The sequence below is a fragment of the Natator depressus genome, chromosome 15, assembly GCF_965152275.1.
Source record: "Natator depressus isolate rNatDep1 chromosome 15, rNatDep2.hap1, whole genome shotgun sequence".
In the NCBI taxonomy this organism is placed as follows: Eukaryota; Metazoa; Chordata; order Testudines; family Cheloniidae; genus Natator; species Natator depressus.
The window spans coordinates 10,624,814-10,638,614 of NC_134248.1; the positions used below are offsets into that span (position 1 = coordinate 10,624,814).

General features: G+C 44.9%; 1 protein-coding gene across 1 annotated transcript in view; it reads right to left on the reverse strand.

Moving 5' to 3' along the window:
* Positions 1-13,801, reverse strand: part of LOC141999221 (paxillin) — a 63,804-nt gene that overhangs the window by 16,889 nt on the left and 33,114 nt on the right. Inside the window, exons 3-6 of the mRNA XM_074972400.1 lie at positions 13,602-13,702; positions 9,166-9,305; positions 8,770-8,971; positions 7,889-8,024 (exon numbers count right to left, since the gene is read on the reverse strand). Of these exons, the coding sequence (XP_074828501.1) occupies positions 7,889-8,024; positions 8,770-8,971; positions 9,166-9,305; positions 13,602-13,702 (579 nt within the window). The remainder of the gene's footprint in view (positions 1-7,888; positions 8,025-8,769; positions 8,972-9,165; positions 9,306-13,601; positions 13,703-13,801) is intronic.

Sequence of the window (13,801 nt, forward strand, 5' to 3'; positions counted from 1 at the left end):
TGGATAAATTCATGGAGGTTAAGGCCATTAATGGCTATTAGCCAGGATGGGTAAGGAATGGTGTCCCTAGCCTCTGTTTGTCAGAGGGTGGAAATGGATGGCAGGAGAGAGATCACTTGATCATTACCTGTTAGGTTCACTCCCTCTGGGGCACCTGGCATTGGCCACTGTTGGTAGACAGGATACTGGGCTGGATGGACCTTTGGTCTGACCCAGTATGGCCATTCTTATGTTCCTCACCCATCCCACTTTTCTTGCCCCTTTCATATTTGGGCAAGAGAAGTATAAATTTTGTTCCAAAACATGCTCTGAAATGGTCAGTGGTAGGTACTCTGTTTTTAGTTCTCCACTGCTTATATTTTAAACCTGATAGATCATGGCTCTGATCCTGTCCACTATGTCAGCTCCTACGTGACAAACAGGAATTCTTTCCCATTTCCTTAATGGAGCAGAAATTAGCATGGCTTATTTTGTGCACTCCGAAACCAGCCACTGTGGCCTACTAAGTCTGGCACTGCACCCAATGACTCCCGATTTGGGGAATTTATCCATGAAAAAGGATCATTTATTTAAATGAAGTTTATAGCCCATTTCCTTACAGAGTTAGCCTATAGCCACTTTTTTTGGGAGGGTGAGGGGGGAACAGTCACAGCTGAGATCACCGGGTCTGCCACAGATAATAAAAGGACTTTTCTCATTCTCCCTCTTACAGCTACCTTTGGGCAGCCAGTGAGGCCTCTTACCACAAGAGGGACAGCTCAGTAGAGCATTTAGCATGACAGTGGCAGCAAAGGAGTCTGTGTTCTAATCTTGGCTCCGACACCAACTCTCTCTGGGGTTTAAGATTAGGGATAATGGCTGGAATTTTCAAAGGTGCCTAAGGGAATTGGGTGTCTAACCACCATGGGCTCCTTTGAAAATCCCAGCCAACACAATTTACTTTAATCATGACAACACTCAATGAAGTAAGTGCTCGAATTCACTTGGATTCAGGCAAAACCCTCCAGCAGATGGAAGCCACATACCCTTCCAGAAAGTGTCTCAACATCCAGGCAGTTGAGGTGACTGGAGTGTCTATGCAATCACAGAACTTGTCTGAGATGTCAGACTGCCGAGCTAAGCAGGACTGGGCTTAGTAAGCATCTGAATGGGAGACCTCTCTAGGAAAACCCAAAGGGCAGCAGAAAGCGATGCTAGTGATTTATTACAGAGCACTCTTCCCTCTGAGCTATAGTTTGTAAGCACAGAGAGGCTCTGGCAGTAAAAGGTGCTATATTAAAGTGTATTTATTATTAGAAAACTCCCTGTGTGTTTACACTATTTGTTCTCCGTTACATACCAACTGCCCTCTGAAGCATAGATGTCATGGTTAAGGTGTTCCTATTTTTACCTGAGTTTGGGACAAAGTTCTCAAGCTTTCTAAAATCTAGTCATTTTCAATAAGGCAGCTTATTTTGCTCTAAAAATCATTTTTCCAACACGTTAAAAATATTAGAACAAAACGAGAGCAGCAGTGAACGTATAAAGAGCTGCACTACAATGGGAGGCTGGTTAATGCAGACACTAAGTCACATAGCAAGGAGGAATCACATGTCACAAATATGCGAAAGGTGCAAAACTTGTGCATTCAGTAACCTCAGTGCCAGCTGACTGATAAGCGGAACAACACTATCAAGTGGATTCTGTAAGTGAACAAAATGAGCAACTCATTAAGGTTAATGCATCAGCCTGCAATAGCACCTTTTACTCTATGGCTTGAGAAAAACTGAACTAAAAGCAAACAAAAAAGCCCACACCACCCACCCACACGCCGTAATTTCTGTAATAGTAATTTCTGGACTTTGTCCTCCTGGCTTTAAATTAATCTTCTTTCTTAGCATGTTTGCCTTATTCCTCTCTGCCTCTCTCATACACGCATAGGACTGGAGCTCGGAAGTAAGGTCAGCCTTTCATCTCTAACAGTTACAAAGTACTCTGCAGAGCAGGGCATCAACAACATTTGACATGCAAAGACCTGCTGCTCCCTGCCTCTATTCATGGTACCAGCAAAGCGAACTAGGCCAGAGACATTGTCAACTCAACTGAGCTAGCACATGGGAGCAGAATTGAGGGGTGAAAATCAAAAAGGACTTAGAGGGAAGTGTGAAACAATTGGGAGGTGAGAGGAAAGGGAAAGTAACTGCTGGGAGCAGGTAGTGATGTCAACAGAGGAGGCTGACAAGAAATAGACAAGTTGCCAAGAGACAAGGTTTAGGAACAAACTGATAAATTAAACAAAGTCCCCAGGACCAGATAATATTCACCTGAAAGCTCTGAAGGAACTTCAATATGAAATGGCAGAACTACTAACTGTGGTATATAATCTACTGCTTAAATCAGCCTCTGTACCACATGACTGGTGGATAGCTAATGTGACAGCGATTTTTTTTTAAAAGGCTCTGGGGTGATTCTGCCCATTAACTGGCTGAGAAGCCTAACTTCAGTACCAGGCAAATTGATTGAAACTACAGTAAAAACCAGAATCATCAGACACATAGATGAATACAATATGTAGGGGAAGAGTCAACACAGCTTTGGTAAACGGAAATCATGCCTCACCAATCTATTAGAATTCTTTGAGGGGGTCAACAAACATGTGGAAAAGGGTGATCCAGTGGATACAGTGCACTTGGACTTCCAGAAAACCTTTGACAAGGTTCCTCAGCAACCTCTAAAGTAAAATAAGGAGTCATAGGATAAGAGGGAAGGTCCTCTCATGGATCAGTCACCGGTTAAAAGACAGAAAACAAAGGATAGGAATAAATGGTCAGTTTTCACATTGGAGAGAGGTAAACAGCAGGGTCTCCCAAGGATGTGTACTGGGACCAGTGCTGTTCAACATATTCATAAATGGATATGGAAAAAGGGATAAACAGTGAGGTGGCAAAGTTTGCAGATGATATAAAAATTACTCAGGGTAGTTAAGTCCAAAGCAGACTGCAGAGAGTTACAAAGGGATCTCACAAAACTGGGTGACTGGCCAACAAAATGGCAGATGAAATTCAGTGTTGATAAATGCAAAGTAATGCATACTGGAAAACATAATCCCAACTATACAGACAAAATGATGGGGTCTAAATTAGCTGTTACCACTCAAGAAAGAGATCCTGGAGTCATCATGGATAGTTCTCTGAAAACATCTGCTCAATATGCAACGAAAGTCAAAAAAGCGAACGGACTGTTAGGAACCATTAGGAAAGGGATAGATAAGAAGACAGAAAAAATCATAAAGCCATGGTACGCCCACACCTTGAATATTGCATGCAGTTCCAGTCACCTCATCGCAAAAAAAGAGATTAGAATTGGAAAAAGTACAGAGAAGGGCCACAAAAATGACGAGGGGTATGGAACAGCTCCCATATAGGAGAGAACCGTATGAGGAAAGATTAAAAAGACTGGGACTCGTCAGTTTGGAAAAGAAACAACTGAGGGATATTATAGAGGTCTATAAAATCATGAATGGTGTGGAAAAAGTGAATCAGGCAGTGTTCTTTACCCTTGTACATAACACACGAACCAAGTACCTCCCAATGAAATTAATAGTCAGCAGGTTTAACACACACACACAAGGAAGTACTTCTTCACCCAACACACAGTCAACCTGTGGAACTTGTTGCCAGGGAATGTTGTGAAGGCCAAAAGCATAACTGGGTTCAAAACAGATAAGTTCATGGAGGATAGGTCCATCAACGGCTATTAGCCAAAATGGTCAAGGACGCAACCCCATGCTCTTGGTGTGTCTAAACTTCTGACTGCTAGGAGTTGGGACTGGATGACAGTGGATGGATCACTCAATAAATTGCCATGTTCTGTTCATTCCCTCTGAAGCATTTGGCACCAGCCACTGTAGGGAGACAGGATACTGGACTAGATGAACCATTGGTCTAGCCCAGTATGGCCATTCTCATAATGGAAGTAAAGTGAAATAGATATGGAGATGTTTATGCATTCTCGACACGGAGTAGCTGTAAGGTTCAGATACAGAGTTAGGCATGTCAGCATCTCACAGAAATGTAATTGCGTACAGTAACTCCTCACTTAACGTTGTCCCGGTTAACGTTGTTTCATTGTTACATCACTGATCTATTAGGGAACATGCTCATTTAAAGTTGCGCAATGCTCCCTTATAACGTTGTTTGGCAGCTGCCTGCTTTGTCCACTGCTTGCAGGAAGAGCAGCCCGTTGGAGCGAGCTGGTGGGGGCTTGCAACCAAGGTGGGCCGGCAGCCCCCCTATCAGTTCCCGCCTCCCCTAAGTTCCCTGTGCGGCAGGCGCCCAGCAGGCTATCAATTGTCAGCAGTTCAGCTGTCCCTCCCCCCACTGCCATGTGCTGCTCCTGCCCTCTGCCTCGAAGCTGCTCCCTGGTGCCTCCTGCTTGCTGTGCAGGGGGGTGGGAAAGGTGGGTGCTGATGTCAGGGTGTCCCCCTCCCCGGCTCCTGTACCCCATCACCACAGAGCGCTGGGTGGGGGGGGAGGGGGAAGGACAGGGCTCTGGATGGAGGGAGCTTGCTGGCAGCAGCTGCTGTCTCAACTCGCTGATCTACTTTAAAAAGGCAATATACTTAAGAGTGGGGTCAGCATACTTAAAGGGGCAATACGTGTCTCCGTCTCACACACACATGAACTCACAGTGTGTGTCTGTGTCTCTCATACACATTCTCCCCCCCCACCCCCCAGCACTTTGGAAAGTGGAGGGAGTAGTGCGCTCCAGCGGAATAGCATGGGTTCATCATCACATTCAGTTTGTGCAGGGAATGTTTGCAGCTACTACCATGCATCTATTGTGTCTCCTCCCTCCATTTGTGCTGCCTTGTAGAACGTAAGGCTACATTAACAACATGTTAACCCTTGATGGCTCAACCGAGTGCTAGTTCATCATTTAGCAGCAAGGCATTCCCTGGGAAATATCCCACCCTCTTATTCCATCACCTCAACCAAGCTTCACAGTCATCACTGCTGTGTACAATATTAAATTGTTTAAAACTTTGTGTGTGTATGTATTTCTATATTGTCTGGCGAAAAAAATTTCCCTGGAACCTAAACCCCATTTTCACTAATTCTTATGGGGAAACTGGATTCGCTTAACATCATTTCGCTTAAAGTAGCACTTTTCACGAACATAACTGCCATGTTAAGCGAGGAGTTACTGTATTTATTAAACAAAAATTATTTTTACAAATAAACAACCTGTCCCTAACCCTTGCTGTCGAGGGTAACTTCAGAAACCCAAATGCATGGGCCCAGATTTCCTGGTTTGCGCCCTGGGCTCAGCTATCAATACAGCTAGGAAACAAGCAAGGGCGACAAGAGTATTCTGAGACTCTAACAGCCCTGCCAAACACTACCCATCCTGCCAAGCAGCTTTTACTAGTGCTCTGATATTTAGTCTCTCAGCCTTTCCAATGACTGTAAGACAGGCAAGCTTACAGACTCCCGACCCTAAGTGCCTCTTCTGTAGAAGAGAGACAAAAGGCTGGAAAGCTGAAGTCCTTAGGCTGCATGAGGACATTTCTCAGTCATCAAGAATTCACTTGTGTATACCTGTGCTTAGTGCCAGCAGCCACAATGAGATTTTGTTTGCTAAACATTGACAATAATGTCATGAACATATGGCTGCTGAATGTGTTATCCTGCAGCTTCTATATCACCTGTCTCGGGCTTGAATAATTTACTTGGGGCTATCAAAGAGGGAATTCTTTTCTACCCTAACTGCACAGTTGAATAAACTGTCAATTTTCAACATACAAAAGGTTAATAGTGCTCTGGACTAGGACTGTTATTGTTTAATATATTGTTGATGTGAGAACAAAAGGTGAACAGCCAGGTGACAAAATCTGCAGGTGATGCAAGATTAAGTTAGTCAAAACTCGAGAAGACTGTGAGGAACTTCATAAGATCCTAACAAAACTAGGTCATTGGGCCACACGATGGCAGATTTAATTCATTGCAACAAATGCAAAATAGCGTAGATTATTCCTTCCAAATTTAAAGTACTCACACCCATTTTTGATTTCGAAATTAACTGTAAACACTTGAGACACAGACAGCTCAATGAAAGCCTCTGCTCCATACACAGCAGCAGTCAAAAAAGAAAACAAGATGTTAGGGTGCACAAGGAATGAAAACACTGAAAATCTAATGTCATTATATAAATCCATGGTACCCTCTCCCCCATTCTGGAATATTTTGTTCAGCTCTGGTTGCTCATCTAAAAAAAAAAAATACAGTGGGAACAGAGGGCATTCAGGTGACAAAAATGGTAAAAGGCCTGGAGAAGCTTTCATATGAAGACAGATTGAAAAAAGACTGGGACTTTACTGGATTAGGGAAAAAAAACTGAAGTGGGGATATGGTAGAAGTACACAAAATAATGAGTGTTATAAAGATGATAAGTCAAGCAGTCCTACTTTACCCTCACTCATAATCTAAGAGAGATTCAATTCAAGTAAAACTCAAAATATTAAAAACAACAACATGGAATCTTTTTGTAATCTTGCTAAGATAGTGGCATAAATATCATGTGGCAATGAGTTCCACAGGTTAGCCATGCATTGTAAGAAAAAGTATTATACATCTGAAAGGATGAGACCGTCCAATGTTTGTGTGTACGTGAGTGATATCTATATCTATCTATATAAAAATCTTATGTAAGGGATACAAACCCTCCCACTCCAGGTCATAAGGTAACCACTAACTGAGGAAGGAACTTTCCTCATGGGCAGGTTATTCCATTATGGGCTTTTTTGCAACCTTCCTCTGAACCCACTGGTACTAGCCAGTGAAATACCTGGATCATTGGTCTGATCCAGTATGAAAATTCTAATGTTCCAGCAGATGTGTTGATGCAGCACTTCCCATCCTTCTGCCCCAAAAGGCTTAGATATCAACCCCATTTTTACCTGCATGGTAGGAGGTCCTTTAGAACCCAACCCTGGAATTTTCCTGCCCTTTGAGATGGAACCTCTACTGCCCAAATCATCTGCCTGGAAGTCTCAAAAATCATCTTCCATCTTCTTGATTGGGAAAAATCAAGGGCACCAAAGGAGATATCCTCCAGAGCAGCAGAGGCTGGTCTTTGCCAGTAAATAGATGGGAGATGGATTCCTCTTATTAAATTACAACCCACCAAAACAATGGGCGCTGCACTTAGAAGAACTCAGCTCCTACCTGTTGCCAACAAAGCATTTCACTTCACTGTGAATCACACACTGTCACACTCCTCCCCATCCCCCCCAAAAGATATCCCCGTCCTACAAATTGGTGTTGCTGGGCAACATAGGTACAGTTAGTCATTATTTCAGTGAAGTGTTTTTCCTGAATCAGAACAAAAAAATGGGCACTACACCAGCTGGGATTTCCCCTCATGATGTTGACAGAGATAGGCATTGCCTTGACCCTGTGTTTGGCATGGGGAGAAATATCACTGAATGCCAGCTAAGCATTTGGTACGACAAACAGCAGCAGCAAATCCTCCCTGCTTCTAAGAGACTTCTGGACATGATGAGATCTGCACTTTGCACCAGCATATCCTACCTATTGCTCACCACTTCAGAAGATTAGCCTACTCCCTTGAATGCTACTCTAGGGCAAACCCTGACAGATCTAAAGAGCAGTAAACTTAATTTACAAGTCTCTGCATTATCCACGCCAGATATAAGATAATATAAGACTTCATCACACCAACCACACCTGCAGCAACACTTCGACAGCACTAATACACCACCGAGAATTGACTGGTACAAGGAGTAAAGGTTGTAGTGGGTGATCTGAGGAGAGGAGGTGGTCAGTAGAAAAGGATGACAGACAAGTGAGTGGAGAACACAAGCTCAGAAATTATTACGGTTGAGCACCTTGAAGTCAGAGAGAGATGCCATCAGCTCATCCAGTTCTCGTGTGGCTGAAGAAGCAGATATGCGAGTCTGTTGCTGGCTGGAGGTGACCCGCTGTGGGCTGCTCACCTCGCCCTGGGTCACAGTGATGGCAGGGCTGATAAAAAAAAACAAAAAACAAAAAACACAAAACCACACATTACATTTTAATGCGGTGGTGGTGGTGGTGAAAAATCCCAGGCTGACAGCCTCAGCTCTTGGGATTCTGTTTATCCCCAGGACAGGTACAGCATGGAAAGCAGCACAGCCCGATTCCCCACACTTGGACCCCAAATAGGCTTCAACATGCCTTCCAGGAGATCAGCTTTTGTGGCACTTCCAACCTTTTGCTCTCTCTATGAGACTGCCAAAGATGCCAATTAGTGCAGTTGTGGTAGTTTGTGATATGGGCAAGCATCCACTGGGAACTGGACTGAGACCCACCCAATTTATTTTGTCAGATGGTGACAATTTTCAGTCAGCATAACTGGGTTCAAAGCAGAGTTAGATAAGTTCATGGAGGATAGGGGTCCATCTGGATTTGAACACGTACCCCCAAATGGTAAAATGACCCATTAAACAATTATTTGTTTTTCCAACATTAGCAGCTTCTGACTCAATGGCAGTTGCAGTGAATCTGAGCCCCAAAAAGAAGCAGACATGGCCACAATCTTCAACTTCCTCCTTGACCTTCCCCAGTTTGGAGAGAGAACATCCCCTCATTACCAAGAAAACAGGAAGCCATCTGCCCAGCTAGTACTGCACTCTACTAGCTGCTGTCATTAAACTGTGTGGAGTCACTAACCCATCTCTTCCCCAATGCCCCCTGCTCCCAAGGGAACAGTAGCTGGGTCAGTACTCACACTGGACTTGGCACAGAGCTCTCCAATTCATCCAAAAGGCTCTCCACACTGGGACGCACATCCTCAATCCCACGCCCTCCGTTCCGCTTTGGCTTCTCTTTTGTAGGGGGTGCTGCCTTCACCCCCAAAGAGCTAGTGCTCTCTGGGACAACATAGAGAGGTCCAGTCCCGCCTGGCAGGGAGGGGCTCCTGCTGGCCTCATCTTACAGAAAAAGAAATAAAGAGTCAATAGACCCTTGCTCACAGTGGAAAGAGAGGCAGGTACAACATGGGGACGGCAAAAAGGAGGATGAACCGGGCAGGGGAGAAAGTTACAGGGAGATTTATACATGGAGTGAGGTGAGAGATCCAGGCATCAACATACCTAGCACTGACACATGGGTCACCACTTCCTACCTGTTGGGAAGCCACTAGGGGGATTGTGCTGAACAGCGTTCAGTTCTAGGAGTAGTCGGTCCAGTTCTGACAGGTTGCTGCCCAATGAAGAGCTCATCATGGTGGGAGATGGTTCTGCAGACTTCTGCTTGTTGGGAAAACTGGGTTGAGAGGAAAAAGAAGAGTGTAAAAATGGAGAGTCACCCCCTTTTCGGGTGAAAGAAAGCAGGATGGGGTCTGGGGAAAGCTTTGTAACAAGAGCCCCACTGGCACCTTGTCAAGAACCCAAGACACATTTAATGTACACACTGAAAATAAAATGAATAAATGCACTCAGCATAGTATCAGCTGGTGCTCACTGTTGGAGCACACTAGCAACAAAGCAGCTGATCAGCTGTGTCCTCACTCTGCAATAGCAGCCATGAACAAAGTCTCCGATTTCCATGGCTGCATACAGCACAGGGTTAACAGACTGCAGATCAGGAATATGCAGAAGAGAAGCAGAACCATTAGCTAGCATAGAAGAAAGTCATTTGTTTCCACTGACATCACAAAAGCAAGAAAGAAATTCCCTCCTAGAGGAAAAGAGGTGAAGCAGGGCTGGTTTAGAGAAAGGGAAGGCAACTGAAGTAAATACCCCACCCAGCACTCTGGAATCTAGCCTCCCTAACTACTATGTGATAAAACAGCATACATCAGCAAGGCATGAGGTTTCTCTTTAAACCCCAATAAACTGCTAAACAGTCCTTTACTTTCTAGGGTGCTACTCCACTGAAACAATTTTTAATGATCATCATAACACCCCATTAAATATGTTATTTTAATATATAACTGTGTGTGATGTTTGTTTTAGATACTACTTATCCCTTAGGGATATTCCCCAGCCCCCATTTTCATACCCATGCTAAGCACTTGCTGTGCTTTGCATCTTCAGAGTGCTGTTGACATTAATCTTTGCAACCACTCTGGGAGGGAAATAAGTTTACCACAGTTTATCAGATAGGAAAAACTGAGCCACGGAGAGAAGTGATTTCTTTAATGTCACAAAACAAGTTAGTTTCCAATCTGGATTAGAACTCAAGACTTCTTGGCTGCTGGTCCTGTGACTGACAATCACACCCACTATCTATGCCATACCAGAATTACAGGCTTTAGGACTCCACAAAGCCTGCAGTACAAATGACAACCCTGGAGTTCCATAATAGGACCAGTGGATACCCCCATTTTGAATCTGAAGGTGAAGTTCACCGATGATGTAGCCCCAGTATGCAATGTGTCATCTTGATCCATGCAGCCAGGCTGCACCTCTTGCTGGGACCCGCCAGCCATGCCCCGAGATTAACAAACAAGGGAAGCTGCATACTGCTCCATTTTGTGCCATTTGCATGCAGTCCTCATGCCCCTGGCACTGCCATTACTGTCTGAGTTGGGAAAGATCTGGGCATCCATGTTTGGGTAGGTCTACATTGCAACGCAGACCAGGATTAGTAGAACTCGGGTTAACAGATCCTGGGTTTGTTAACCGAGGGCTTCAGCATCTATAACCTCAGAATAGGAATTGTTGAACCTTGGGTGCCAACCTGGGGCTCCAGCGTCTACACTGCATGACACAGGCCTGAGTCCAGCCAACCATATCCCAGACTTCCTCACACCCTCCCAAAATGTGGCCGCTCTCGCCCTTTGTTCATGATGCAGTGGGGGAAAACTTGACTATCCACCAAAAAAATCGGCCGTAGGAGCGTGGGATACTTTTGGCAGACTGCCAGAGCACAAGTCCAGTGGGGCTGCATCAACACTGCAAACCAACAGGGCTTGAACCCTGGGTCCCAGCTTGACTCAGGTTTGGACCTTTCAGCCCTGTAGGGCCCTGGGACTTTGGGTTAGTTCCATTTGTGTGTAGATGGAAGGGGATTAGAGCTGAGCCTGAGTTTGAACACTGGGTTCACATTGCTTACCCTTCGGGTATGTCTACACTGCAATAAAACACCCACGGCTGGCCCATGTCAGCAGACTTGGGCTTGCATGGCTATAAAACTGCAGTGCAGATGTTCAGGCTCAGGCTTCAGCCTGGGCTCTGGGACCCCGGGGTCCTGGCCCGAGCATCTACACTGCAATTTTTTTTTATAACCCTGCAGCCCAAGGCCTACAAATCCCAGTCAGCTGACACGGGACAGCTGCAGGTGTTTTATTGCAGCGTAGATATACCTTTAATGGCTTTAACCAGAACGAGGACTGTCAGGCTGCTGCTGAACTAATTCAAGAACCAGCTTTCATTGTGATCAGCAGAAAGAATTGATGTGGTTAGAACTTGTCATGGATCAGGAAAAAGTCACAGCTGCAGCAACTTAAAAATACCAGACAACAGGTGACAGGTTTCAGAGTAGCAGCCATGTTAGTCTGTATTCGCAAAAAGAAAAGGAGTACTTGTGGCACCTTAGAGACTAACAAATTTATTTGAGCATAAGCTTTCGTGAGCTACAGCTCACTTCATCAGATGCATTCAGTGGAAAATACAGTGGGGAGATTTATATACACAGAGAACATGAAACAATGGGTGTTACCATACGGACTGTAAGGAGAGTGATCACTTAAGATGAGCTACTACCAGCAGGAGAGCGGGGGGGGGGGGGGACACGACACGGGGGACACGACCTTTTGTAGTGATAATCAAGGTGGGCCATTGGCGGGGGGGGGGGGGAATAAACATGGGGAAATAGTTCCCCATGTTTATTTCCCCCCCCCCCCCCCCAGTTCCTTAGACATTCTTGTCAACTGCTGGAAATGGCCCACCTTGATTATCACTACAAAAGGTGTCTCCTCCCCCCCCTCCCCCCGCTGGTAGTAGCTCATCTTAAGTGATCACTCTCCTTATAGTCCGTATGGTAACACCCTTTGTTTCATGTTCTCTGTGTATATAAATCTCCCCACTGTATTTTCCACTGAATGCATCCAATGAAGTGAGCTGTAGCTCACGAAAGCTTATGCTCAAATAAATTTGTTAGTCTCTAAGGTGCCACAAGTACTCCTTTTCTTCAGATAGCAGGTGGACTGTCCAGTTTGGGGAGGTTGCTGGAAGCAGCTCTTGGGGTCCTAGAGCTGCAGGGGGAGTTATATTAACTTGAGAAAGAAAGTAACAGCAGCAGAAATTGGAACACTGAAAAAGCGGTCTCACTGTTCTTGCTACTTTTCACAGTCTCCTAATATGAAAGAGGAGGCGGTACTGGTGGCTGTAAAGATATATTTAAATAGTTCTGACCTCTCTGAGCACGAAGATTTATAAATTTGCCATGAGCAGTCAGATTGTTCCTTCATTCAAGGTCATTTTATAAGTCAAATCACTTCACATCCACCCAGTTCACAGGTAACTGAATCATATCTGTTGGTCATTCCCTGGACCCAGCTTCTGTCTCCCCTCTAAAACTGCATCTGGGATGCTTAACATTGGACTGCAGGAGACTATCCTTTGCATTTTTATGGAGCTGTTCATCCATATTGCTCAGAGCAGGCTCAGGTTTACCATACAGTAACTCCTCACTTAACGTTGTCCCAGTTAACGATGTTTCGTTGATACGTTGCTGATCTATTAGGGACCAGACTCGTTTAAAGTTGCGCAATGCTCCCTTATAGTCATTTGGCAGCAGCCTACTTTGTCCACTGCTTGCAGAATTCCCTGGAAAAGCAGCCAGCCTTGTAGAGTGTGAGGCTACATTAACATCTGCGTATTAACCCCTCAGGGCTCAGCCGACTGCTAGTTCATCATTTAGCAGCAAGGCATTCCCTGGGAAATATTCCACCCTCTTACTCCACCACCTCAGCCAAGCTTCACAATCATTCATTGCTGTGTACAATATTAAACTGTTTAAAACTTATACTGTATATGTATATAATGTCTTTTGTCTGGTGAAAAAAATTTCCCTGGAACCTAACCCCCCTGCCATTTACATTAATTCTTATGGGGAAATTGGATTTGCTTAACATCGTTTTGCATAAAGTCGCATTTTCCCGGAACATAACTACAACATTAAGTGAGGAGTTACTGTACAATTGGGAAAACAAACACACAAGGTTAAGTGACTTACCCAAGATCAGACAGCAAGTCACAGGCAGAGTGTGAAACAAAAGCCATTTTTTTCTGATTCCCTGGTGCCCTATTCACTAGATCATGTTGCCTCCTACCCTGCCTATGGAGGGATTAAATCAGTTTCCCATCTCAAAGTCATTTCCACAAGTTTTGACACCCTACTACACTTGAAACAAGGCTAAATTAACAATGACCTCCATGAAAAAGGAGAAGTTCTCAGAACTGTGGAGAGCCCTGAGCAGTAAAACCAAAACAGAATGGGTGGGGTCGGGATCTATCCCGCCTCCTATAACTGGAAGCAGAGTCACAGCGCTTACTTCCCCCAGCACCCCGACTATGACTCAGGCTTCTCATCTTGCTAGGAGGGGAAGGATACCTGTAGACGTGCTCCTCTTCACTGGCCCGTGAGGAAGGAGAGCAGACACTCTCTCGGGGAACGGAGGCACTGGAGCTGTACACAGGAGACTGGGACTGAGGCTGAGGAAAGGAGATTTGTATTGGAGACTGAGAACACTGAACAAATGCGTACACTTTAGTGAACTTAACAGGACAAAGTCTGACAACAAACAGCTGCAG